At 45.4% G+C, this 26,748-nt stretch overlaps 2 protein-coding genes across 5 annotated transcripts in view; one reads left to right on the top strand and one right to left on the bottom strand.

Annotated features, from left to right (window-relative positions):
• Nucleotides 1–554: 554 nt before the first annotated feature.
• On the top strand, nucleotides 555–13,686 carry F2 (coagulation factor II, thrombin). The gene is made up of 14 exons (XM_027422523.2): nucleotides 555–633; nucleotides 1,009–1,172; nucleotides 1,772–1,796; nucleotides 2,000–2,050; nucleotides 4,369–4,474; nucleotides 4,568–4,704; nucleotides 6,741–7,058; nucleotides 7,285–7,398; nucleotides 7,475–7,601; nucleotides 8,166–8,333; nucleotides 8,748–8,921; nucleotides 9,354–9,535; nucleotides 13,349–13,419; nucleotides 13,546–13,686. The coding sequence occupies exons 1-14, from the start codon at nucleotides 555–557 to the stop codon at nucleotides 13,684–13,686; spliced, it is 1,857 nt and encodes a 618-aa protein (XP_027278324.1).
• Nucleotides 13,687–16,949: 3,263 nt separating this feature from the next.
• The window catches only part of Ckap5 (cytoskeleton associated protein 5), a 104,238-nt gene continuing 94,439 nt past the window's right edge, over nucleotides 16,950–26,748 (bottom strand). For 2 of the 4 annotated variants that reach the window (XM_027422520.2, XM_027422521.2), the window contains exons 36-44: nucleotides 26,213–26,392; nucleotides 24,741–24,928; nucleotides 24,243–24,318; nucleotides 22,561–22,749; nucleotides 22,341–22,478; nucleotides 21,828–21,911; nucleotides 21,182–21,341; nucleotides 17,809–17,960; nucleotides 16,950–17,651 (exon numbers count right to left, since the gene is read on the bottom strand). In XM_027422520.2, the coding sequence (XP_027278321.1) occupies nucleotides 17,409–17,651; nucleotides 17,809–17,960; nucleotides 21,182–21,341; nucleotides 21,828–21,911; nucleotides 22,341–22,478; nucleotides 22,561–22,749; nucleotides 24,243–24,318; nucleotides 24,741–24,928; nucleotides 26,213–26,392 (1,410 nt within the window). In that variant the 3' untranslated portion in view covers nucleotides 16,950–17,408. Of the gene's footprint in view, nucleotides 17,652–17,808; nucleotides 17,961–21,181; nucleotides 21,342–21,827; nucleotides 21,912–22,340; nucleotides 22,479–22,560; nucleotides 22,750–24,242; nucleotides 24,319–24,740; nucleotides 24,939–25,734; nucleotides 26,057–26,212; nucleotides 26,393–26,748 lie in introns of those variants that run through there. The other 2 variants (XM_035446043.1, XM_027422522.2) reach the window with 2 other exon arrangements.

Consider the following 26,748-nt stretch of genomic DNA (forward strand, 5'->3'; position numbering starts at 1 on the left):
GTCAGGAGACCTGGAGTTGTGGGCCGGAGACAGAAGAAGACAGCCTATATTCACCTGCTCTCTCTCGTGGTGGTTACCCCCGTGCACCTGGACATATCCATCTCTATTCCTTATGTCTGCACGAATCGGCTAGTCAGTAGGTGCTCTGCACTGACAGCCTCCCGTAGTTCTCATGGCAGTGTTGTGCCCAGTGCACAGATGAGGGGACTGTGGTGCTGGTGTGTGAAAATGGAGAGTTCTGGTACCATCCCTGTTGGCTGGGACTAGCAGGATCTCTGGAAGGATTCATTGATCCACGTTCACCCACTTAATAATGGTGGAGGGGGTTGGATGATGGTCTTTTCAATACGATTTTCTCCCTAAGAACATCCATCCCTGGTCCCGGAGAACCTGTCCTCTGGGATGGCAGGGGGTGGACCTTAGAACTATCTAACCATTTGTCCCCAAGGCCCTGACCCCCTGACCTCTCCCTTGCCACTGATTTCTTCACGTTGGTTCAACATTAACTCAGAGAGAGTCGGGACAATCCCTCAGATTCCAGGAGCTGACACACTATGTTGCACGTCCGAGGCCTGGGGCTAACTGGCTGCCTGATTCTGGCTGTCCTGGTCAGCCTGGTACACAGCCAGCATGGTAAGGGGCCCTTGGAGGCCTGGGCAAGATGGAGGATGTGGAATAGGCCTGTGGGTTGGGGTTTCCTGGCTAAGACCAGTGAACACAGAACAGTCAGTCCCCAGGTGGACCTCAGACCAGAGTGCCTAGCTTAGAGGAGTCAGGTGCATGGGGCAGGAAGGGGTGCCATTCCAGAAGAGCGAGTGGGCTGGAGCAACCAATGAAAGGCCAACTCACAGTGACCTTCTGGGTACTTCTGCTTCCCCTACGTCCCCTCTTGGAAGCCAGCTGGCCAGGCCAGGCTTGCTTCTTACCCTTTAATGGCTAAGATAGCCAGGCTTTCCAGAGACGATTTCCCATGCCCCACCCCCACCCCCACCCCCATCCCCACTGCAGTGTTCCTGGCCCCTCAGCAAGCCCTGTCGCTGCTCCAGCGGGTCCGGAGAGCCAATAGTGGCTTACTGGAGGAGCTAAGAAAGGGCAACCTGGAGCGGGAGTGCGTGGAGGAACAGTGCAGCTATGAGGAGGCCTTCGAGGCCCTGGAGTCTTCCAGTGCCACGGTGAGCCCCACACTGGCTGCTGGGAGGAAGGGCGGGTGGGCGAGGAAAAGGCCCGGACTCCCTTAGCAGAGGAATGCAGGGACGATGGGTGACACGAGCAGGAGACATCTGGCTCTTCCCTGCTCAGAGTTTCACTTCCATTCTGACCCCCATCTCATCCAGGTGCAAGATGGGTGCCTAAAGTCTGTTTTGGAAACTGTAGGCCTGGGCTGTCACAGTGAGGCTCTTGACATCAGGGGACTCTTTAGCTTCAGCAGTCGGCTATACTGGGGCTGGCTGGATTGTCTAGTGCTTGCTTAAGCCCTTCTGACCTTTCTGTGTTCCCTTGTGCTGTACACCCTGGCCCTGGGCCTCTGGTGCCGCCCATTCCCTGGGCGGGAGTGGGGGGGGGGCGTCTTCTCCTATCTTCTCCAGTCTGGAGGAGACCTGTTCATTCATGTGTGCTGGGGGACTCTCTCTCTCTCTTCACATTCTCTCCTTTTGGAAGCTAAAATGAGGGATTAAAGTCAGGCTGCGGTGGTAAGGGAAGGACATACTGCCTACTAACCGAAACAGAGCTCTACCCTGCTGGAGTCTCACCCACAGCCCTTGCTTTGCAGGAGGTGTTCTGGGCCAAGTACAGAGGTGAGTGGCCAACAGGGTTTGCCCAGGGAAGAAAGGCTGGGGGACTCAAGCCAGAGACTGTCCTCTCCTACAGAATTTTCCGCTGTGTAACACACGCAGGCATCCATTCTCTCTCCTCTCTCCCTCCCATCTGTTATCCCTGCTTCCATCATCTCCTCACCTGTGCCCCAGCCACACCAAAGGTGTCTCTGCTTTTTTTCCAGTCTGTGATTCAGTGAGGAAACATCGGGATACTTTCATGAACTGCATGGAAGGTGAGGGGCAGACTTTGTTGGGTGGATGGTGGGGAAGCCTGGGAGAATAGGAAAACTGATGAGCGGTTAGGAGCTGCGGCCGAAGTGGCATCTCCGGTGCCTGAGGTTTCGTCTTTGTTCTGTGGTCAAGGATGTCTTTGCATGTGGCCTTGTGTCTGGCAGTCTGGCCAGACTGTTGGAGGAATGGATGGGTAATTAATTAGTCTTGGGGGCTTTGCTCTTCATGCCTGACTAGGCCCCTGTCCACCCTGTGTCAGAGCTCTGACTGGTTAATTCATTCTCCAAAACGTTTTGCTTTGTTTTTAAGACAGGGACTCCTGTAGCCCATCGTGGCTTTGAACTTGCTAGATGTTGAGGATGACCCTGAACCGCTGATCCTCCTCCTTCCTCCTCCCCGGTGCTGGGGTTGCAGGCATGTGTCACCATGGCCAGCTTTCATTCTCCAATGCTGCCAACGATTCCCTATTATCCACAGGCTCTCAGTCAGGAAATATTTGCATGTCTGGCCTTGTCTCTCTTCTAGACTCCCAAACCCTTTTCCTACACTGATAATGAGCTGATCAAGCTCAGTAAACATGTCAAGAAGTCTCAACCCTTGCCTACTTTGTTGCTTTCCCCTGGTGTAGCCAACACTCCCCATTGAAAACCCTGTCCTTCAGAGACTCCTCAGAGCCTTCAGGGAACAGCTTCCATCCACAGCATTCTGAATATATCTTTAGTCTAGCAATACTCCACTATCCACAAGGAACCCCTTAAGTGCCATAGTTTCCTTCCTTCCTCTCTCCCTCTCTCCCTCCCTCCCTCCCTCCCTCCCTCCCTCCATCCTTCCTTCTTTCCCTCTTTCCTTCCTTCCTTCCTTCCTTCCTTCCTTCCTTCCTTCTTTCCTTCCTTCCTTCCTTCCTTCCTTCCTTGAGTCAGGGTCTCATGTGGCCTAGGCTGACTTTGAACTCCTTATCTCCCACCTTTCCATCCCATGTAGCCTTGGTTGTCTTGGAACTTGCTATGTAGACAAGGTTGGCCTGCCTCAGCAGAGACTGCCTCTGCCTCCTGAATGCTGGGGTTAAAGATGTGCATCACCAAATATGTATGAGTGTTTGCCTACATGTTCATCTGTATACCACTTATATGTCCTGGTATCTGTGGAGGCCAGAAGAGGGCATTAGGTTCCCTGGAACTGGACTTAGAGACCTTGTGTGCTATCATGCGGTTGCTAGGAATTGAACCCAGGTCCTCTGGAAGAGCAGCCAGTGCTCTTAACTACTGAGCCATCTCTCATCTCTCTAGCCCTCATTACTTACTCAAAGTAAGTACTTCCTCAAAAAAATGTTGTACTAAACCTTCAGTGTGTGCCAGGCACTGTTTCTGTGGGTTTCTCCCACCAGCCTGGTCCGGCAGCCTCCTCAACACCAAATAAACACACAAACGCTATATTAGTTATAAAACTGTTGGCCAAATGGCTTCTTATTGGCTATTCCTGTCTTAATTATTAACCCATTTCTATTAATCTATGTATTTCCATGTGGTCTTGGTTTACCTGAGAACACCTGGTGCGTCCTATCCTCCTGGTCTACATGGCAACTCCGCTGGTGGACCCTTTCTGCCTACCTTTCCCCAGAATTCTCCTCATCCTAGTCCTGACTATCTTTCTGCCTCATTGGCCATGGTGTTTTATTCATTAGCCAATAAGAGAACCACACAGAAGAACAACCCCCATCAAGGCACTGTGTTTGCGTTGGGTACTTGGGATTTCTTTTTGTAGGTAGGATCTAAGTGCATATGAGCTGGCTTTTAACTCAAAATCTTGTACTTCAGCTGGCTGAACTCTAGGGTTATAGAGAGGTGCCACCATACAGGTGCTGGGGACTTTAAGAGCATGGAATAGTTCTGGGTTTTACTTACAACCTCAGGAAAACAGAAATACCAAATACCGAGAGACTCTTGGAAAAGCCAGGAAAAAGCATAAGAACAGTTGGCTCATCAGCACAATCAGAGATAGCCTCTCAGAAGAGCTGTGTACCTTGGCCTTTGTGGCAGGAGTTGGTGAACAAATCTGAGGGAATTCTAACCATGGAGACTGTGTGCAAAGGCTACGATAACAGGAGCGGGGAGACTGGGCCCAGTTGAGAATTGTGCCTGTCATCTGGTCATCACTTGGATGATATGGAGTGGACAAACCTACTACAAAGGAACAAAGGCATGCGGGTTACAGATGGTGGACCAGAGAGAGAGCCTGGAGCAGGGAGATAGACAAAATGTTAATAAAAGATCTGGGGACAGTCCTCAGAGGCCGATGAAGACTCAGGTGTGTATCTCTGTAGGTCACTGTGCTATGGATCTGGGTATGAACTACCAGGGGACTGTGAGTGTCACCTACTCCGGTATCGAGTGCCAGTTATGGCGGAGCCGCTACCCACACAAGCCTGAGTGAGTGCTGGGCAGGCCTGTCTACCAGCAGGCCCGGAGGGGAAGCAAGGACACACTCGGGAGGCACAGTCCCTGCACACCCTTCTCTTCCAGCATCAACTCCACCACCCATCCCGGGGCCGACCTGCAGGAGAATTTCTGCCGCAATCCAGATAGCAGCACCAAAGGGCCCTGGTGCTACACCACAGACCCCACAGTGAGAAGAGAAGAATGCAGTGTTCCCGTTTGTGGTAAGCTGGGGCTTGGAAGCAGTCCGTGGTCAAGGCCCAGGGGTCTTCAGAAGGCCTGGCAATCTTGAATGGACATCATAATGCTGGCCACCTTCAGAGTGACTGAATGGCCAGGGCACGTGGGACACTTGGGCAGGCTGCCTGTCACCTCCTTCTTTTTTTTTTTTTTACTTATGTGCAAAGTTTATTGGGAGAAGGTAAGGGAATAAAAGGGAAGAGAAGAGAGAAAAAAGAGATAGAAAGGGAGAAAAGAGACAGAGACAGAGACAGAGATTTGTCTGACTCCTTGGAGAGATGGCAGGAAGAGACAGCCTGTCTTTACTCCTTCCCTGTCTTGGTTCCCTCATGCTGTGGCTCATTTCAAACAACTTTTTGTATCCTGTCAAGGTTCTTTCCCCCAGGAAGTCCTCCTAGATCACTTCAGTCACATGCCTTTTCCAAACAGCACAGAGTAAGCATATAAGGCTCTGCCCTGGGTGAGTGTTGTGGTTAGTTCCCATGGTTACCCAGCCCTAGCCACAATAATGCTGCAGAACCAACACCCTTCCCTGAGGGGCATGCCATAACAAGGGTTTATTTCTTATACCACTGAGGCATGGCTGGGTGCGTGACTGAGCTGGGGAGAGTGTCCCATCCCCGTGTGCTAAGTGGCTGCCTAAGTGGCTGTGCTGTGAATGATGGATCCCTTGCTCCACTTGCACTCCTGCTGGGGCTGAGCAGGTCCTTGAGAAAGCTCCTCCCGCCCACGATGATGGTGGCAGTGCAGAACAATGAACAGAAGTGCTGTCTGAAGGCCTATTCAGAGCTGGCAGCCAGCCCTGCCTTCCTGCCATTGGTAGGACTAACCTGCCGATGGGCCACCTGTCACATGTGCCACATGACCAGGCCAAAGTCAGGAAGTGAAGTACTGTCCGATGTAAAACCAGAGTAAAGAAGAGTGGTGAATTCATGCCATGGGCGGCTGGGGATGTGGTTTGGTGGTAGAGAGTTCGGCTAGGATGCACAAGGTCCTAGCGTCAAACACCGCCCCCCCCCCTACACACACACAAAGGGGCTGTCTTGGCAGTGCAGAGCAGACCTATATTCCCAATCAATGGAGATGCTGAGGCAGGAGGACAGAAGGATCAAAAGTTCAAGCCCTGGGTTGGAGACATGGCTCAGCAGTTAAGAAAATTTGCCTTTCTTGCGGAGGACCAGAACCCAGTTCCCAGGATCCATGTTGGGTGGCTTACAAGTACTTGTAACTCCAGCTCCAGCTGGAGTAACTCCAGCTCTTTTGGCCCCCTCAAGCACCTGCACATGTGAAACACCTCATGTCTCCCCCAACACACACACAGCAAGAGACGTGAATAAAAATGAAAAAGATAAATCTTTGTTTTAAAGTTTAAGGCCTGTTTAGACAACAGAGAGTTCAAGGCCAGCCTAGGCAACTTAGTGAGATCTGTCTCAAAGAGAAAAAAGAGGGATAAGTTATAACTGAATGGTAGAGAGCATTCCTTCCCTAGCTGCAGTTCAGTTCCCTGTTCTTTGTTAGCTATGTTCCACCCCAGAGAGGTCTTAAAGCAAATCACCAATGATTTTAAATGATCCTAACAAATCTCTACCCCTGTTTGTGGGAAATACATTGTAGGTGTGCTGAAATTGACCTGTCCACACGGACATCCTTAGTAGACCCTACAGTCTTTCTGCTATGTTCAGTTACAGCACAAAACCTTTGCTGGGTGTGGTGCACACCTTTAATCCCAGCCCTTGGGAAGCAGAGGCAGGCAGACCTCTGAGTTCGAGGCCAGCCTGGACTACAGAGAGTTCCAGGAGTGTTGGGATGGTCCACACCTGGTGCTGTGTATTTTACATTCTCCTCTCAACTGTAAGAGAAGATAGGCATATGTGGCCTGTTTGAAGGGAGCTTGCTGAGACTGGGGTTGTTTAAGCCTCCTGAAGTCACACAGATGGAATCCACCAGGACAGGGATTCAAATATTTGTCGGGTCTGTGTGTGGTTCCCCCAACTTTGGCTTCTGTATCCTTCCACACCAGGCCAGGAGGGCCGTACCACTGTGGAGATGACTCCTCGCTCTGGAGGTTCCAAGGGGAATCTGTCGCCTCCACTGGAGCAGTGTATCCCTGAGCATGGCCGGCTGTACCAGGGGAACTTGGCTGTGACAACACTTGGGTCCCCCTGCCTAGCCTGGGCCAGCTTACCAGCCAAGGACCTGAGCAAGTACCAAGACTTCGACCCAGAGGTGAAACTTGTGGAAAACTTCTGCCGCAACCCAGATGGGGATGAGGAGGGCGTGTGGTGCTACGTTGCCGGGCAGCCTGGCGACTTTGAGTACTGCAGCCTCAACTACTGTGGTGAGCAGAGCTCAGGGGCAGAGGGCAAGTGGGTTCATTACGGCCTTACAGAAACCTGGCTAGGGGTAGGTCCTTGTCTCATTTCATAGCTGAGTTAACGGAGGTCCTGAGAGGTTGTTGCCTGGTGGTTGAGAAGTAACTATGCTCTTAATCTTGGAGTCAAATGCCCTCCAAAGTCAAATGCCTGCAGGGGCTTGGGAAGATCTAAGCTCCCAATCTTTTACAGAGGAGGCGGTGGAAGAGGAGATCCACGATGTGGAGGAGTCCATCGGAGGGCGCACCACGGACGGGGAGTTCCACACATTCTTTGATGAGAATACCTTTGGCTTTGGGGAGGCAGGTGAGGCACCCGCGTGTCCATGGGACGCAGGGTTGGAGGGCAGGATAGACCCCTCACCATCGGCCTTGCACTGCAGACTGCGGCCTTCGGCCTCTGTTCGAGAAGAAGTCGCGGAAAGACAAAACCGAAAAGGAGCTGCTTGACTCTTACATAGATGGCCGCATCGTGGAGGGCTGGGATGCTGAGATGGGTATCGCTCCCTGGTGCGTCCTGTCCCACCCACAGCCGCTGCACTCACACAAGCCTTGGCTCCTCAAGTGACACTAGCACCCTCTACGTATCCCGAGAGAAATCCCAGCCGCCTGGCTTTATTTACCATGTCTCCTAAGCAGATAGATGGTGGAGCTGAGGCCCAGCGAGCTTAAGTAACTCACTCTCAGGCACACTATAATACAATCAGGACTTGTACCCAAATCTTCTGACTCCAGAACTATGCTAAACTATATGAAGTCTACACTTGAAGAGCTCTGGTCCCCCAGGACCGAGTCATTCTAACCTGGAGGCAGCGCTATTTCACTAGCTCACAAGCTTTCTTTTTTTTCTCTCTCTCTCTTTTTTGGGGGGTGGGGTGGGGGTGGCCACAAGGTCTCATGTGGCAGAGACTGACCTTGAACTTGTGATCCTTCTTGTTTCCACCTCCCGAGTGCTAGGATTACAGGCTTGTGCCACCATTCCAGCCCAGTAGCTCTTAATCTAGGCTCTTTTTCCACTTCTAGGACTGCTGAAGGACCAGGTCCCAGCTCCTAACGCACTCTACTTCCCGTTAGGCAGGTGATGCTTTTCCGGAAGAGTCCCCAAGAGCTGCTGTGTGGGGCCAGTCTCATCAGTGACCGGTGGGTCCTTACTGCCGCCCACTGCCTTCTGTACCCACCCTGGGACAAGAACTTCACTGAGAATGACCTTCTGGTACGCATTGGCAAGCATTCTCGCACCAGGTATGAAGTTGGTGGCTGGCGGTGACAGGCTGGGACCTCAGGGCCCATTAGGTGAGATGTGGCTCCCACTGTATAACCTCTCAGCATCCCCACTGGGAAAGCCTATTTGGGCAATGTCCTGACCCACTCCAGACACCAGGACACGGTCCAGGTGGGAGTCGCTTTCAGTTGTGACTCTGAATAGTACATGTGGCTTGTGCCCATTTATGTCTGCTGGCTATATGACTCAAAAATTCTATGTGGATATTGGACTGGGAGGAAGCTGCCAGAGGGCTGTCAAGGAAGAGGTGGTGGCTCAGTGGTCATCCTACCTCCCAGAATCCCAGGGCAGACTGTGTGTGACCTTCCTCAGTGAGCTGAGTGTTCTCACTGGGGGGTCTACAGCTCTTGACTTTTCTGTTGGGATCTGCACAGGTATGAGCGGAACATTGAAAAGATCTCCATGCTGGAAAAGATATACATTCACCCCAGATACAACTGGCGGGAGAACCTGGACCGAGACATCGCCCTGCTCAAACTCAAAAAGCCTGTGCCTTTCAGCGACTATATTCATCCTGTGTGCCTGCCGGACAGGCAGACAGCAACCAGGTCAGCACCAAGGCCTCTGCTGTGATTTGGCCTGGGTTCTGGACCTTGGGGCCTGGCACACATTTGCAGGTTGCAGTTTCATGGTGTGAATGCAAAAGTCCTTTTCTGTGCTAGTTTTTTTTTTTGGTTTTTTATTTATTTATTTATTTATTTTATTTTATTTTATTTTGGTTTTTGGTTTGTCGAGACAGGGTTTCTCTGTGGCTTTGGAGGCTGACCTGGAACTAGCTCTTGTAGACCAGGTTGGCCTCAAACTCACAGAGATCTTCCTGCCTCTGCCTCCCGAGTGCTGGGATTAAAGGCATGCGCCACCATCGCCCAGCTTTCTGCTAGGTTTTTATATGTTGGTCTCTGGGAAATAGAGTTGGTTATCAGAAGGCTTCTAGATGCTGTCAGGGACAATTCTCATTGGGTTCCTCTCTTTCCCTAAAGCTTGCTCCAGGCTGGGTACAAAGGGCGGGTGACAGGCTGGGGCAACCTTCGGGAGACATGGACAACCAGCATCAGCGAGATACAGCCCAGCGTCCTGCAGGTGGTGAACTTGCCCATTGTAGAAAGGTCGGTGTGCAAGGCCTCCACTCGGATACGCATCACTGACAACATGTTCTGTGCTGGTAAGCCTTTTGTCTTGGGTCAGGAACAGGGATTGGTAGACTTGGGATGTGGTATGGGCACATACCTTGGCTTGTACAAGTCAGAAGACTCTAGGCAAGTGGCTGAACCTTTTGATGGTAAAAGGAAGGTAAAAGTTTCCATGCACTGAGGTGTGAAGTTAGAGAGAGTGTGTTTGGCCTGAGGCCATTAATTCCTGCTCAATGCTCAATATATGTAGCTCAGTGGAGGTCCTAGGTAGGGAAAGGACTTTTATTCAGTTACTTATCACATACTTCTTGAATGCCTATTGGGTCCAAGATAACATTTGAGGGTACACAGCAGAGACCCAAATAGGTGGTCCTGAGGAAGCTTCCTTCCTAGGGGGATATGCCAATACATAAAATGTCTAGAGCACCAATTCTTGATAACAGCTCTGAAGAGGAGAGGAGCAGAGTAAAGGAGACTGCAAGGGACAACGTCAACCAAATAAAGTGTCAGAGAGGGTTGGTGAAGGCCTTTCTCAGGAAGGTGGAGGCTAAGCAGAGACTGGAAGAAGTGAATGAGGGTTGGACAGAGTGGGAGTATGATCCTGGTTTTGGGACAGACTCGGTCATGAGGTAGGCCAATGCTTGGTAGGTCTGAGCAGCAGCAGGGAGGCCTAAGGGATTGAAGTGCTATAAATCTGGCAGTCCTGGGGAGGGAGGTAAGAGAAGGCCAGGTGGAGTGGTGTACATCTGTAACCTCAGCACTCAGGGAGTAGAGGCAGGTGGATTATAGTGAGCTTGAGGCTTACTTGGCTACAGTAGACCTTATTTAAAAAATAAGCAAACAACTGGGCATGGTGGTTCACACCTTTAATCTCAGCACTCTGGAGGCAAGGCAAGGAGGATCTCTGTGAGTTCAAGGCTAGCCTGGTCTACATAGCAAGCTAGCTATGGGGCAGCCAGGGCTACATAGAGAGACCCTGTCTCAAACAAAACAAAATCCAAGCAAACAAATAAGAGCTTATTTGGTATTTTTATTGGAATTGTATTATACTCATAAAACATTGTTTTGATGTTGACTATAATTCCATTCAAAATAAGGACCAGAAATGTTTGTTTACTTTAGTGCTGTGATAATTGTTCCCATTTCCTCAGGTCTACTTTGGTATCTTTCTGGAATGCTGGGATGCAGTATATGATCTTCTTGTTCTGTGGCACCTTACTTTATATATTTGTGTTTCATCGCATACTCTTCTAGAGTTAGCAAGTAGTTTTCCAGTTGCACAAAAACAAAGGCTACCTAGGAATTTGACTAGTTAAATAATTAGATCTATTGCCTGGCCTGGCAGTGGTGGCACACACCTTTAATCTCAGCACTCAGGAGGCAGAGGCAGGTGGACGTCTGAGCTCAAGACCAGCCTGGTCTACAGAGCTAGTTCCAGGACAGCCAGGGCAACATAGAGAAACCCTGTCCACCCCCCAAACCCCCCCAAAAAGAAAAAATAAACCCATTATTTTTTATTTTTTTGTCCTGTAACATTAATTCCTACTCTTTATCTATTATAAGGTTGTGTGTGTTGTGAGTGTGTATGTGTAAGAGAGAGAGGGATAGAATGAAATATGTATGAGTGTGGTTCACACATGTATGTGAATTTGTGTGGAGTACAGAGGTTAAAGTCAGGTGCCTTAGTCACTCTTCATATTTACATATTTATATTTATTTATTTATTTTCCACTATGTAGTCTTGGCTGACCTGGCACTTACTATATAGTTCAGGTTGGCATCAAACTCAGAGATTTGCCTGTGCCTATATTAAAGCCATGCATGGCTCTGAGTTGTTTAGATTTTTTTTTTAAGATTATGTATATAGTGTTCTGCCTGCGTGTGTGCCTGCATGCCAGAACCAGATCTCATTATGATGGTTGGAAGCCACCATGACCTCTGGAAGAGCAGTCAGTGTTCTTAACCTCTGAGCCATTTTTCCAGCTCGGTTTAGTAGATATTTAACAAAACACAAACCCTTATTTTTTTCTGAGATAGGGTTTTACTATGTAGCTTGGGTTGGTGCACTATCCACAGTATCCCTGCCTCAGCAACACCTTACTCAGCTTACTTTTTCTTTTAAAAACTTTTATTATTACTGTGGTGATGCAGATTGAACCCAAGGCTTCAAGCTAGGCAATTGCTTCACCACTAAACTACATCCCAGCTGACAGTCTGAAGATTTTGGGCTTAAGGCTCCCTTTGTATTTGGTATGTTAATAATAGTTTTTGCATTGTGGTAAAGATTGTAATATTCCTACATTATGGAATTTGTTATTAACTCAGTATTTTGTATTATTGCATTTCCTTTGCTGTGTTATTTTCCCTGTGTGATCTTTTCTTTTAAAGGTTGTGTATTTAGGAGTTTTCATTTTGCTCTAGTGACTATCTTATCTTTGGGCTTACACTTTTTCAAGATGCTAACAATGCCTGCCTTCCTTCCCCACTATTGCCTGATGTTTTTTCTGTTTTTTTATTTTCTTGAAACAGGGTCTCTCATGTAACCCAGGCTAGTCTTGAATTCACTATGTAGTTAATGTCCTTGAACTTTTGTTACTCCTGTCTCACCCAACACTGCCCACCCAGAACTCGATTGCAGGCATGTGCTGCGCCATCATGCCTGGTTTAGTTCATGTGGCTTCACCCACGCTGAGCGAATACTCTACCACATTGTATAGTGCAGGCTCATAATGAATTTGTAATGCTTCCACCTCAGCCTCCTGACAACAGGACGGTGCAACCATACTCAACCATTTTAACCTCATACTTTCCACTTTTCTCCATTTTTCCCATTTATTTTTGGTCCTTTGAGACAGTCTCATGTACCCCAGGCCAGCCGCCAACTCACCTTATAGTTGAGGTTAATTTTAAATAAATCCTCCTGCCTTTAACCCATTAATTGCTGATTTTACAAGCACACACCATGGCATCTGATTTCTTCATTTAATTTTAAGTTTCAGGTTTGTGAGTTCAAGATACCGCCCCCCATTATGCATGGATTTGCTTGAGGATTTTGTTTTTTTGAAATAGGGTTTCTCTGTGTGTTCACTGTCCTCTAGGCTGTCCTGTGTACTATCTATGTACTTCAGGCTGGCCCGGAACTCCATTTTTGGATGAGGCTGGCAAGAGATCTGCTGGTTTCTGCCTTCTTTTAGGATTAGAGTGACTCTTGATATTTCATTCAAATGGTTTTGTAGTTAATCATCTTACTAGCTAAGGTCTTTTGTTTTCCTAAAGCATCTTTCTATGGATCTGGTAAGTTTCCATGTGTTTGTGCTGAGATTCCTAATTTGATTCTATTGAAAGATGTTTCCAGCAGGGAGTTAGAGGCGCTAGCCTTTAATCCCAGCACTCGGGAGGCAGAGGCGGGAGGATCTCTGTGAGTTAGAGTTCACTCTGGTCTACAGAGCGGAGTGCCAGAGTAGACTCCAAAACAATACAGAGAAACCTTGTCTCAAAAACAAAACAAAAAAGATATGTTCCCATCCTCATCCTACATGTATTTTAGATTATACAATTCAGCATATATACTAAATTGAATACACTAAATTGAGGTTTGGGTGTTTCTGTAGTCTATTTATTTCAAGGTGTGGTTTGGGGGTACAGGAGAGGGCTATCTATGACTTGGCCAGAGTGGAAATGGCTGGTGTTGGGACAACCTTGGTAGTTAAGAGCCAAATAATGTACTCAAGGATTAGATACCTAGCACGAGGAAATGAGGTCAGGATAACCATCTTGGGGTCAAGTGGGTGTTCTTGGGCTATAGTAACTTAAGTGATTCCTGAACCCTGCTGTTCTTCCTCAAGGTTTCAAGGTAAATGACACCAAGAGAGGAGATGCTTGTGAAGGTGACAGTGGGGGACCTTTTGTCATGAAAGTAAGCTTCTCTAAAGGCCAGGGGCTGGTGGGTAATATCCTGGTGGTAGGGAAGGTTGGGGGGGGGGAACTTGTTTGCAGCAACAGCCTGGACCTGACTTTTGGAATCCCCACCATTCTTCCTCAGAGCCCCTATAACAACCGCTGGTATCAAATGGGCATTGTCTCATGGGGTGAAGGCTGTGACCGAAATGGGAAGTATGGTTTCTACACACATGTGTTCCGCCTGAAAAAGTGGATACAGAAAGTCATTGATCGATTTGGATAGATGTGGGGGTAACAGGACACCCACAATATGGGACCCTCATTGCAAAATCACAGAAACCAGTCAAAAGTGTTTTTGTGGTTTGTTTTTGTTCTCAATAAAAGTGACAGTTAAATCTCAGTGTGCCCAGTGCTGTTGATAGGCAACTCTCTGTACTGGGCTATGAAGAGGAAGTAATGCTTGCTGGACAGACAGAATTGCAAATATTATACTCACATATATGATTTATTAGAGTGTTTTACAGGCTGTGATCTGGTTAGTCCAACAAACGGTATCTCTGGGCAGAAAGGACAAGAATCCAGCATTTGTTTAGACTCCGGGGTGGATATCTGAGCTGGTCTTCATTCTACATTGGAATCACTAGGAGGTTCTGATGCCAGGGAAGGAATGCCTCAGACGCAGGATCAATCAACGAACTTGCCAGAGAAAAGTGAGGGCAAGCAGGCAAAAAGCAAAAGCTTCCTTCTTCCAGATCCTTTTATGCAGGCTGGACCAGAAAGTATGGCTCAGATTTAGGGTAGACTTATTCATGATCATTGGATCAAATGATCCAATCAGTAAAAATTCTCTTCAAGGACATCCAGGGCTACACAAAGAAACCCTGTCTTGAAAAACTCCCACAAAATAGAAAAAAAAAAAAATTCTCACAGGCATGCTTATCTGCTTATATTTTAGTTGATTCCAGATGACAACCAAGATTTTAGTCATCACATCCTACATCCTTCATCATGTCATCAAAATAGTAGACATATGCTCCCAAGAGGCTCAATGGTTAAAGCACCTTTGAGGTTATAGTTCGATGGTGGATGGGCACATAGGCTTCTCACATGACCCCAGTTGATGTTGTCTTCAATCTTCATGTGTGTGATCTGACTCTTCTGGAATTCACTATATAGACCACACTGGCCTTGAATTCACAGAGATCTGACTACCTTTACTTTTCCAGGGCTGGATTACAGGCTTGGGCTACTAAGCACAGATTCTGTCTTCAGTGTTTGTTTTTTGAGACAGGGTTTCTCTGTGTGAAGCATTGGCTGTCCTGGAACTAACTCTGTAAACCAGGCTGGCCTCAAACTTACAAAGTTCTGCTTGCCTCTGCCTCCCAAGTGCTAAGATTGAAGGCGTATACCACCACGGCCTGGCCCTGTCTCAAGTCTTAAAAGGGCTAATTTTATGATCAGATAATTTGACCTGCCCAAGCTTGTTTATATTTTAAGATACATACAACGGCACAAATGTATAGCAATTGTTTTTGTTGTGTACTGAATACAATGCTTGCTACCTTACAAATGGACCTGGCATATTTAAAGTTCCTTTTCTGGTCACCTCCTCCATCCTTTGGCCCCCACAAAACACATAAAGATGTGTGTGTTGGGAGGAAGGAGATTTTCCCAGGTTTCTCTTTACCAGATTCAGAGCAATTTGTAGTAAAGAGGGGTAAAAGATATTTAAGCAAATATGTGAACTTTGGACAAATTTAAGTCTTCAAAGTTACTCTTAACGGGGCACTGGCATGAGTTCCTATCTATACAGCATTAAAGCACTATTCCCATTTGGGACATTTATAGGTAAGTGGGCACCACAGACTCTAACATGTGATAGTAAATTTTGGCTGATGTGAAATTTGATAACACTGTAGAACTGTGGAGAAGATGCATGCATCCCTGAGCTGCAAGGCAAGGGTGAAGACTGAAGGTCTACTTTAGGTGTGAGATGGGAGTAGGGTAAGGGGTCATGCGCATTGACCACTGATAACTTTGGTCAGCCAATATACATGGTTTAAAGTGGGAGGGCCAGGGACGGTGACAGAGGCAGATGGATCCCTGTGAGTTTGAGGCCACCCTGGTCTATATAATACCACCTTTCAGTTAGCCAGGGCTAGATGGTGAGACCCTATGTTGACAAATAAACAACAACAAAAACCAAAGGTGGAAAGACCTCTATCTTTATCGAAATTCCCAGCCCTTCTCCCTTCTCCCTTTGCTGAGTCTCCTGTGAGTTTAGGCTAGTCTCCAACTTGAGATCCTCCTGTGTCAGCCTGTCAAATGTTAGTATTAGGACTATAGGCATTTGCTACTACCATATTTGTTTTTCATATTTGATGGATAGGGAACAGAGAATTTCTTGCTTATTCTGTGGTTCTGGTTGATTGGAAAGCTGGACCAAAATGGGTACAAGTTTTCAGTGACATTACAATACCTCAGCTACTCTGGACTTTAGGGGGAAGCCTAAGAATGCATTGTATTTTGGCCTTGTGGTCCATATCTTTAATACCAGCACTGGAGACACAGAAGCAGGTGGATCTCTATAGTTTCAGGGCAACCTGTCTACATAGTGAATTCAAGGGCAGCAAGGACTACATAGTAAGACCTTGGTTCAAAACAAATCAGGAATGCACTGTAATGCTCAGAGCACTCTCAACATCACTGTTGGGGTTATAAACTTTGAACACTTAGTTTTCAGATGAATGGTGCCATTCTAGACCTCACTTTCCAAATATGACATCCTATAGCAGAAGACTCCACCTTCCCTGCAGGGAACACTTACCACTCCATGCTCCGCCTAGAAAGAACCAAGTTTAATTTCAGGCAGCCTTGGGCTCACTGGAAGATGGTGACTGGAACCAATAGAGGGTTCACTTGATGGAAAATCAAGATTTATTTTCCTTCCATCTTTCATTGTGTGGAATGCCAGTTGAGTAGAAAGTTCTTTTGAGCTGTCTTGGAGCTTGCCTGGCATCTATCCTAGAACCCAGAAAGTGAGTCCTGAAGCAGTTTTCTAACTATGGAGGAAGATCCTGTGGGATTTATTCTGGAAGTGAATCTTCAGCTCACATTTTGTCCTCACTCAACACCAAATATGACGCAATTAGTCTGGGTTGAAAAAAGCTCAGCTATTCAGGCAGGAAAACAGCAAGCTGTCCAGATCCACCAGTGAACCCAATCCCCTTGGTGTGGGAACTGCTGGCTCAAGTCAAAGCTTGAAAACAATCTCACGTCATTTGTGCAGCAAAGTAGTAGGACACTAATGTTCCTCCAACATTGGAGGTCATGAACCAAGACCTCAAAACAAGGAGGGCTTTCTCTGCTCCTTGAGTCTGCAAGTGTCTCCTGTTAAAATGGAGCTGCAGCCCCAATCCCACCAGTTAAGAAAAAGTAGACCTCAACAAGCCCTCCTGTACCTGGGCTCAGCACCCAGCTTTCCTTATATAGGTGACAAAAACAGGTGCCCAGCACTCCCAGACATGGAGCATCTTGGGAAATGGGTATAGTTAATGCGAACTTTATTTATAAAAGACTCTTAAATTAGTTGTCTCATGCCATGCATTCATACAGAATACAGTGTCCCTCCAGGGCTACAGAAGAAGAGCTCACAACTCAGAAGGAACTATTAGAAGAGTTTCTAATGGCTGAAAGCTAGGAAAAATTAGGACAATTTTACAAATGAGCCATCAAAACAAAACAAAAAAGATATGGAACCTAGTCTGAGCTGAGGGTGCAGCTGTTTAGAAGTCTGTACACTAACCTAAGCCACAGTCAGTCTTTTAGAGGCAGCACTGATGGGGAGAAGCAGAGCATGTGCGACTTGTGCCACCAATGCTCCTCCCCATCTGCTGTCCGATACATAAAACCAGTTTGTGTACTGAGGCCTGCAGTGGCCATTTCACACTATAGGACTTCTAGATTAGTAAACTAAAGCTGCAGAGTGCTGAGGGATGGGCAGCTTCATTTGCGACTGCTCTTTATTCTCTCCAGTCTCTTTTTCAAGTCATCAATGTTAGTTGTAGAGGAGGATGAGGTCATGGTTCCTGCAGAGTGGGTCTGATTGGAATCCAGGTCTGAGTGCTGGTGCTGCTCCCGGGACTCCCGCAGCTGTGAGAGCTTGCTGTGAAGCATGTCTGTGGAAGAGGCAACTGGAGGAATTGCTGGTTTGGAGAGTAAAGAGGTCAGTGGAGGTCGGTCATCTTGCTATTGAGAGAAGACAGAGAGACACTGCTTCAGGGAAAGCAATCAAGATGCAACTCTGCCTCAGTGTATACCAAGGTTGAGCTACTTTGTGGGCCAGCCTGTCCCTGACCTGCTTGTCACTGCTTTCTATACCCACACAGAAAGAAAGGAAAAGTACCTTTGTGTTGTCAAGACCACACCGTTGTCGGAGAATTTTTAGCCTTTCCAGGTAGACAGATGGCCCCACTTCTTCTCCATTTGTGTTACCTATAGAGGACACTGTGCTTGTGGGGGTGGGCACACATGTGACCTCCATCTGAGGGGAGACACCTAGAGAGAAAAATGAAGGAAGCACATGTAGACATCTGCATACCCCAACTTCCAGACTGCAATGGCCAATCTGCTACAACAAAGGCAACCAATTATTTCTAGGGCTCAGTGGCATAAGTTATGTTTAGTACACTATATAAATCCTCACAACAATAACAAAGGATCTACCTGGATTTAGTCATACAGGCTGGTCTCAAATATACAACCTAAACCTTGTTAGAACTTCAAAAATAAATACAAAAGGGCTTTCTGTCTAGACCTTGGATATGTGAAGGACTATATACCAAAAATCACAGGGCTGACATGGGCAGTTTGAAATCTCTAAGTATATAATGAGTGCCCAACTGAAAAATGAAGATATGTAGAAGAATCAGTTATGTTTGGACTGGATGACACAATAAAGGTTTTTTTCAAATCTATAGAGAACAACAAGGAGCTCAAGGGATATTCTTTGAGAAGAACAAGAATTCATCTCAATTCCTAGAATTCTAACAGGGGTCAGTCATAAAATACAACATTTAAAAGATCTAACTCACATGGCTGGGGAGATGGCTCAGTGGGTAAAGTGCTAGTCATGTAAGCGTGAAAACTGGAGTTTGAATCACCAGAACTCAAAATAAATGCTGGGTGGCAATAGTGCCCACCTGAACTCTCAGCAGAGGCAGAGATGGGAGATTCCTGAAGGAGGCTGGCTAGATAGAATAGCTGAATTGGTGAGCTCCAAGTTCAAGTAAGAGACCCTGAACTTAATTTATAAAGTGGAGAACAACGAGTGGTAGAAGAAGACATCCAACATCATTCCTGGGCTCTCACAAGCTCCTGCACCTGAACACATGCCCACACACATACAGACAGGCATACACACATGCACACCTAACCTGGAGCTGGGATATGGCTTAGTGTTCGAGACAAGAGTGCTGTGCTGGAGAGATGGCTCAACTGTTCTTCAAAAGGACCCAGGTTTGAATCCTAGCACCAACCCACACGGCAAGCTTACAAATATAACTCCAGTTCCAGGATATTGGATGGCCATCCTTTTCTGGCCTCTGAGAGCACTGTATGCATGTAGTATACAGACATACAGACAAAAGAGACATACTCAAATATAAAGCTTAAATAGAAGCTGGGCAGTGGTGGCGCATGCCTTTAATCCCAGCACTTGGGTGCTAGAGGCAGGCGGATCTCTGTGAGTTCGAGACCAGCCTGGTCTACAAGAGCTAGTTCCAGAATAGCTTCCAAAGCCACAGAGAAAACCTGTCTCGAAGCCCCCCCACCCCCAAAAAAGCGTAAAAAGAAAGTTAGTTTCTTACATTCATGAGGTCTTGTGTTTAATCCCCAGCACCATAAAAGCAAAGCAAACTGGCAAAAACTTGCAGAAAATGTGCTGTTTAGGATACAAGTATTAACTAAATGTTGAACATTACCAGAAAACTTTGGAAATGGGAAAAGGAGCCCTTCCTGTGGCCAGGGAAACTGTTACCTGGAGTACTGTTTGCCACCCTAGCAGAAGGACTCTAAACCAGTTGGAGAGTGGTAATTTATGGTGTCAAACCCATCTGGCTGAGAAAGCAGTGCCACTGAGAGCTTTGGCTGATCGAGACAGATGCAGAGAGAACCTAAATTACACACAGTGCACACTTTTGACAGGCTCTAAACTCTAGAATGAATTATGTGGGAAGCTTCACTGAACTTTGAACGAGGTAAACATAGGGCACATTTTGACAGCTCTGCTCTGTCCTGAGGACAGGAACTTTTGCAGCTGGGTCTGTCTGTGGTTTAAAGCTGTGACCAATATTTTTTTTAAACTAGAACCTCTTCTGTCTTCCTTTTGTCTCTAGATTCTGTAAGCAGTAATTTTCAGAGTAGCCATTTTGGAATATTTCAGCCTGAATTTAGGATATGCATTCTCCTAACCCGAACCCTTAAAATAACTGCAGAGTGCCAACTTTGTTCTAGGAAACAAAATTGACAAAAACCTTCTCAAGCAGATCTTTTCTTTCCTTCTTTCTCTTTCTTTCTGACAGGTATCTACAGAATGGCCTCTATGTAGCCAAGGATGATCATGAACTATTGATTTTCCTCGGATTATAGGCATGCATTACCATGCCCAGTTAATGGGTGCAGGGATTGAACCCAATTCATTGTGCATGCTAGGCAAGCACTCTACAAACTGAACTACAGCTTCAGTACCTCCCTTGTGGACTTTAAATATTAACTGAGAGGGAAAGACACCAAACAAATAACAGATACTATATCATGTATGTTAGAAGTAAGTGTAAATGAGCTGAGTGGTGATGGTGTACACCTTTAATCCCAGCCCTCGGGAGGCAGAGGCAGGCAGATCTCTGAGTTCAAGGCCAACCTGGTCTACAAAATGAATTCCAGGATAGCCAAGGCTATACCAGGAAACCCTGTCTCTGTCTCTGTCTCTGTCTCTGTCTCTGTGTGTGTGTGTGTGTGTGTGTAAATGTGCTGAGTGTGGGGGCATACCGTTTTAATCTCAGCACCAGGAGCAGAGCAGGAAGAGTTAAAAAGCTAATCTAATCTAGAAAGTGAGTTCCAGGAGGGGGAGGGGCTCACAAGTTTCCAACAACTCACTGAGATTACAGTATATAAACAAGATCTGAACAAGGACAAGGAATTGGCCAACAGGCTCTCTTAGAACTAACAGCACCATATATATAATGACCTGTGCAGGGGCTAGAAATATATCAGTGTAGAGTGCATGCGTAGCATGTATAAAGCCCTGGCTTCATTTCCCACATAAAAAATAACAGAATAACAAAACCAGTACAAAGGCCTTAAGGCATGTGTGTGTATTTCAGAAATAGCGAGGTGATTGGTGGGACTGGAGAACAATAGGTGAAGTAGCAGGTGATCAGACAAGGACATTGGGAGGATCAGACAATGCAGGACTGAGAGGTTTTTTGACTTCTGGAATATAGCTGGCAACTCCTGATGCTCTATGTGTAAATGACCACAGAAAAATGAAGATGGAAGTAGGGAGAACATTAGGAAAGCACTCTGCTGCAGTGCAGGTAAGAGAGTTGAAGGTAAGAAGAGCTGTGAGTGGATCCTGTACATGGTTTGCAGGAAGAGAAGACCAAAAGCTTTAGTATTCACCAAACTAAGATAAAGTTGGTATCCACAAGAATGCCAATGGAGTAGGAAGCTTGAAACTACTTTAGCCTTATTTCTGGAAGGAGAACAGGAAACCACACCTGTTGAAGTGGGAATACGGCCTTTGCCTTCCCTCTCCATCTCAATCACCCGAAGGCCTCTCTCAACATAACTCTGAAAGAACTGTGAAGAGTTTTTCAGAAATGGTTCAATGTCCGCATCTGAATATTTCTTCTTATATTCGTATAACTCTGCTAAGCCCTGGTAAAAAGAAAAAGGAAGAGATGGGGATGGATAAAAGTTAGTGTTCCTTTTCCACAAACCAGACTACCACCTATTTGGTTTAATCTCTTTCATTCCCCTTTCATTCATATTCTCTCTTCCCTCTCTCCCTCTTCTTTACACTTGCTCTGTAGACCAGGCTGGCACCACAATGCCCAGCTTCCACTCCCCTTTCTTTCCTTCTCACTTCACCCATCCAGCCCTCCTTCCAGTTTTTTTGAAGACAAGGCTTTGGCCCACAACTTCCTATGTAGATCATATAGGCCTCAAACTTACAGCAATCCCTCTGCCTCAGCCTCTTGAGTGCCGAGATTACAGCTGTGATGCACATTACTTGCCTTTCTAGTGTCTTACTATGTAGTTCAGGCTAGTCTCAGACTTGCAATCTCCTATCTCAGCCTTCCAAGTGCTATAACTACTACGTGCTGTGGTACCCAATCTTAGGCTTAACCTTTTCATTCTCACCTCTTTAGTGTTCTCTTTAGAACCAATCTTCTTAAAAATCTCAGCTAAGAAATCATTTACTTTGGCCTTTGATGATTTTTCATCCTAATAAATTGAAAAACACAGAGGACTGGTTAAAGTTAAATTAATGGAACCAAATAAAGGATGGATACTAACAGAAAATATTTCAAAGTATGGGCCATACTTTGGTACAGAAAGCCCAAAGCTGCAAAGCTTAGATCAGCAATATTAGCATTCTGGTTATGAGTACTTCGAGTCTAAGGCTTTCAATTCAACTTTGAGGACAAATTGGTTCATTTCCTCCCTGGTTAAGCAGAGCTCGTAGTAGACTTACCTGGTGGATCAATTGACGATTTGGGCACAGCTACAGAAGTCTTTCTTGGGAGATTAAAAAGCATGTGTTCACTACTTGAGAGTGTTTTAAAACTTACAGGTAAAAACAGTATTAGGAGCAAACCAAGAGACTGATCACTCCAATCCCTAAGATTTTCCCTTGGGAATCAGACTACTCACTATTCGAGAGGCTCCCTTTTCTGTTTCCTTATCAGATTTGCTCCCAGTCTGGTCCATACTGTGCTTCATCATCCGACACAGGTGGGCCTCCAGCTCAGACTCATTCTTATTGTCAATCATTGTAAGGTGGTCTAGGATCTGAGGGAGACAAGCACGTGCAAATGCTAGCAATGACCCTTCCAGGAAATTCACTCAGAAACTAATTGCTGTTCTCACTCACCTTAGGTCCTTTTAGTTTGCATAGGGTATGCAGAAGGGTCTTTAGAGTCCTTATAGGAAATTCACTTTTGCATTGCTTCAGTTTCTCTTTGGGAAAGACCTTCATGAAAATATGGATGTCCAGAAGAATTCTGTCTAGGTTAATGCTGTTGATGGTGTCAGGCAATAGTCGCACCATTCTCCATAGACACTATTAAAAATAAGAAACAAGGGACTGGAGGGATGCCTCAGTGATTAAAAGCATTGGCTGCTCTTCTAGAAAACCCAAGTTAAATGCTCAGCATCCACATGACAGCTTATAACTGTCTGTTCCAGTGGATCTAATACCTCACAAACATACATGAAGACACAAACACCAACACACATAAAATAAAATAAACCAGGAGCTGGTGAAGTGGCTCAGAGTTTAAGAGCACTGGCTGCTCTTCCAGAGGTCCTGAGTTCAATTCCCAGCAACCACATGGTGGATCACAACCATCTGTAATGAGATCTGGTACCCTCCTCTGTTCTATAGCCTGAAGGCATACATGCAGACTGAACACTGTATACATAATAAATAAACCTGAAAAAAAAGTTCCCTTCTTAAAGAAACAAAAGGGAAAAAAATAAACCATTAAAAAAAGAAAAGAAGAGAAACAGGAGAATTCTGGGAAGATGAAACGCAGAGATACAGTTGTCAGGCAGATATAGAGGAAGCAAGATGTGAATGCCTTACTGAGAGATGGTACCAAGTCACATGGCTAAACCTAGGTAAGAATTATGGGTTAATTTAAGTTGTAAGAGCTTGTTATTAAGACTGAGAAATAGGCCAAACAGTTTATAATTAAAAAAAAAAAAAGATTTAAAAGGAGTGACTGAAAATTGAGGATAATTTATCACCATTTTTCTAAATTCAGGGTTCTTTTTTAGATGTGTGTGTGTAATCTATGTGTATACCAATTTATTATGTGGAGACCAGAGATGGACACAGAGTATTTTTCTCTATTACTTCCTATTATGAGACAGTCTCTCATTAATTTGGACCTTCTTGATTCAACTAGGCTGGCTGGCTAGCTAGCAAATCCCATGGATCATCCTTACCTGTTTTGAGTAGGTGCTGGGGAAAACGACATTTAAATATTGAAAAAAAATGTTTAAATTCTATCTTCAGTTTTTTTAGTACCTGAGAACAGAGTAGTTCAGATTGCTTAACTAAATCTAATCTAAGGAAGCAAAATCCTATACCACTACAGTACTAGAAATATGTTGGCAAGTTCCATGAAAGACTAAACATACATACATATACCTAATCAAACTTTTTGCATTCTAGTTTCTACAGGAAGGCTAGCCATCAGTTTACTATGTACCTGAGCCTGGTCCTTATGCTTCACTTTGTAAGTGCTGGATTATAGTTGGGAAGCACTGTGATGGCTTTGCTCTTCCTCTAGATTTTTGCTATTCGTAATGATTTTTAGGGGGAATCCAGGGTTAGTGGTGCACACCTTTAATCCTTGCACTTTGAAGGCAGAGGCAGGCGGATCTCTGTGAGTTCAAGGCCAGCCTGATCTACAGAGGGAGTTTCAGGACAGCCAGGATGATACAGAGAAACTCTGTCTTGAAAAAAACAAAACAAAACAAAACAAAAACAAAAAAGAAAATGATTATATCTTTGAAAGACAAGAGGTGAAATCATATCAACTTTACCTTCATAACAAGCTCTGAGAATTTGGGAGAAGTAGCTGTTGCTAGCAGGCTGTCCTGAAGTAAAACAAGCAGGGCACTGGAAAAAGAAATAGCATTAATAAATCTTAAATCTTCCACCCCCTCCACCCGTTTTCTGAGAGTCAAATGTAATGCTAGGACTATAACTAGTACATTTTACTGTCCTACCCTAGAAAAAAGCCAGATATTGTTTTAGGCCGAAATACACTTGATTCATTTAGAAGAAAGTAATAAATCAATTTATTATGCAAACTTAAAAGATTTTGATCCTCTTGCCTCCACCTGAGTGGAATGCTTCTCAGTGCTAGGATTACAGGAATGTGCCACCATGCTGAGTTTAAACAAATGCTACGGAGCAAACACAGGACTCTGTGCATGCTAGGCAAACACTGAGCCACACCCTCAATCCTGACTTCCTGATTTTTATCTGTAGACAAATGAGATGCTATACCAAGCTTTACTGATGAGGGTATAATATACCTGAGGATATTGGTCTGGTCTGATTTCTCCAAAACCTTCACCACCAAGAGGTTCACAGAACGAATCACCTGTTGTCCTTCCTCAAGATCTTCAATCCGAGAATCCAGCATTAATGTGATCAGGCCATGCATCAAGTCTTTCAGTACTCCAGTGGAAGCCTCCCGGGCCAGGCTCTCTATCTGAAATAGCTATCCAGTCCTAAGTGTGTTAGGTGTGTTAGGGAGGTTAAAACTCAATATATGGGACAAAGAAGAAAAACATAATTGGCATATTCTAATGAATATTCAGCTATATTTATATATTGACATGGGCTTTACTGTGTAGCCCAGATGGCCAATACTTTAAGCTTTAAATCCCAAGTGCTAGGATCACATGTTTTCACCAATCCACCTGGCACAATTATATTGCATTTTTTAAACCCTAGAGCATCAAAAAAAAAAAAAAAAAAAAAAAACCAAACCAAACCAAACCAAAAACCCCAACTATCACATTTCAGTAATAGCCAGAATTAACTGGTATGCTTCTTTTCTGCTGCATTTTTGATGTACAATCATCTGTGAAAAGCAAAATAGGGCCTGCCTTGCCTATAGAAGAAACTGGCAGGAAGCAGAACACTAGGAAGCAACTAAGCATTTTACTTTATATCCTAACTGTAGGGAGTGGAGAAAGCTCTAAATGAAGAAATTCTTGAGAAAATGTATGCTGATGACAAATCAAAGATTCTAGCCTTGGCCTAAGGGAGAGGCAAAGCTTTCTCCATGGGAGAAATAGAGGGAAATGGCAAAGCCTTCCTTAGGGGTCCAAGTGTGGGTGTTGATAGTGTGTGCAGAAAATGTCTTCCATAGCTCCTCCCCCACCCCCTCCCTGCCAACCATGTTCACAGCTTGAAGACTACTCCCCTATAGAGACTACTCCTATAGAGATTAGTTAAACTTGTCTCCTTTATCCAGCCATGTAACTAATGTAACTCCTACCTCCTTGTTTTTGTATGCATCAACCCCACTTCTCTGTTCAGTTCTATATCATAAATATGTGGAGCTTCTGGGTGCTGAGGTTTCCCCATCCAAAAGTCCAGCCACTGGATCCCACCTTTTCTTTTGGGGGGGCGGGTTTCGAGACAGGATTTCTCTGTGGCTTTGGAGGCTGTCTTGGAACTATGTTGGTCTCGAACTTACAGAGATCCGCCTGCCTCTGCCTCCCGAGTGCTGGGATTAAAGGCGTGTGCCACCTCCTCCTGTCGGATCCCACCTTTCCTATGGTTGTATTTCTGTCTTTTCTTGATTCTCCTTCTACTCCAGTTGTGCTGGATGAGGTACCTAACAATTAGGTAACATTCAATGCAAAAAGTGAACAACTAGCTACATGACTCAAGTGACACAGGTCGCACTTGAACATCAGCAATGACTCTAGCTTGAGAACCCAGGTGGATTGATGGTGCTAAGAGAAATTCCAGTTCTTCAGAAATGTCTTACCGAAATCATGTTGCCAATGATACAGCTATACAACTTGATGATTTCATCCTTGTCCAACTTCTCATCTGCCATATGTGTACTGTAGATGAGTCTTAGCTGCATGAAGGTTGCAATCAGAAACTGATCAATGTGGCCAGACATAGCTTCAGCTTTGTCTTCCTGCCTGAGGACCTCATCAATCTGATAACAAAAATTCCAAGCTGTAGTTTCCAAGCTTTATGAGTGGCAGAAAGACATTGTAAGACATGTTTCTAAGGAAAAGTTCATTAGCAAAGCACTTACTTTGTCTAACGTTATAAATAACTAGTCCTTAGGAATTCAACTATTCAATGTATATCTACTGAGCAACTTAGCATTAGTCAGAGACTCTATTCTAAGAGGTTTACTGTCTAGTTCAGGGAATAAGCCCTATGCTTAAATGTTCAACTTATTAAAAAGAATTTTTTGGTACTTTTTAGACAGCCTTAATATTAGACCTTCCATTAAAAAATAATCAAGAGTAGTGGCATACATCTGTAATCTAGTCACTTTGAAGG

The sequence above is a fragment of the Cricetulus griseus genome, chromosome 6, assembly GCF_003668045.3.
Source record: "Cricetulus griseus strain 17A/GY chromosome 6, alternate assembly CriGri-PICRH-1.0, whole genome shotgun sequence".
Classification (NCBI taxonomy): Eukaryota; Metazoa; Chordata; class Mammalia; order Rodentia; family Cricetidae; genus Cricetulus; species Cricetulus griseus.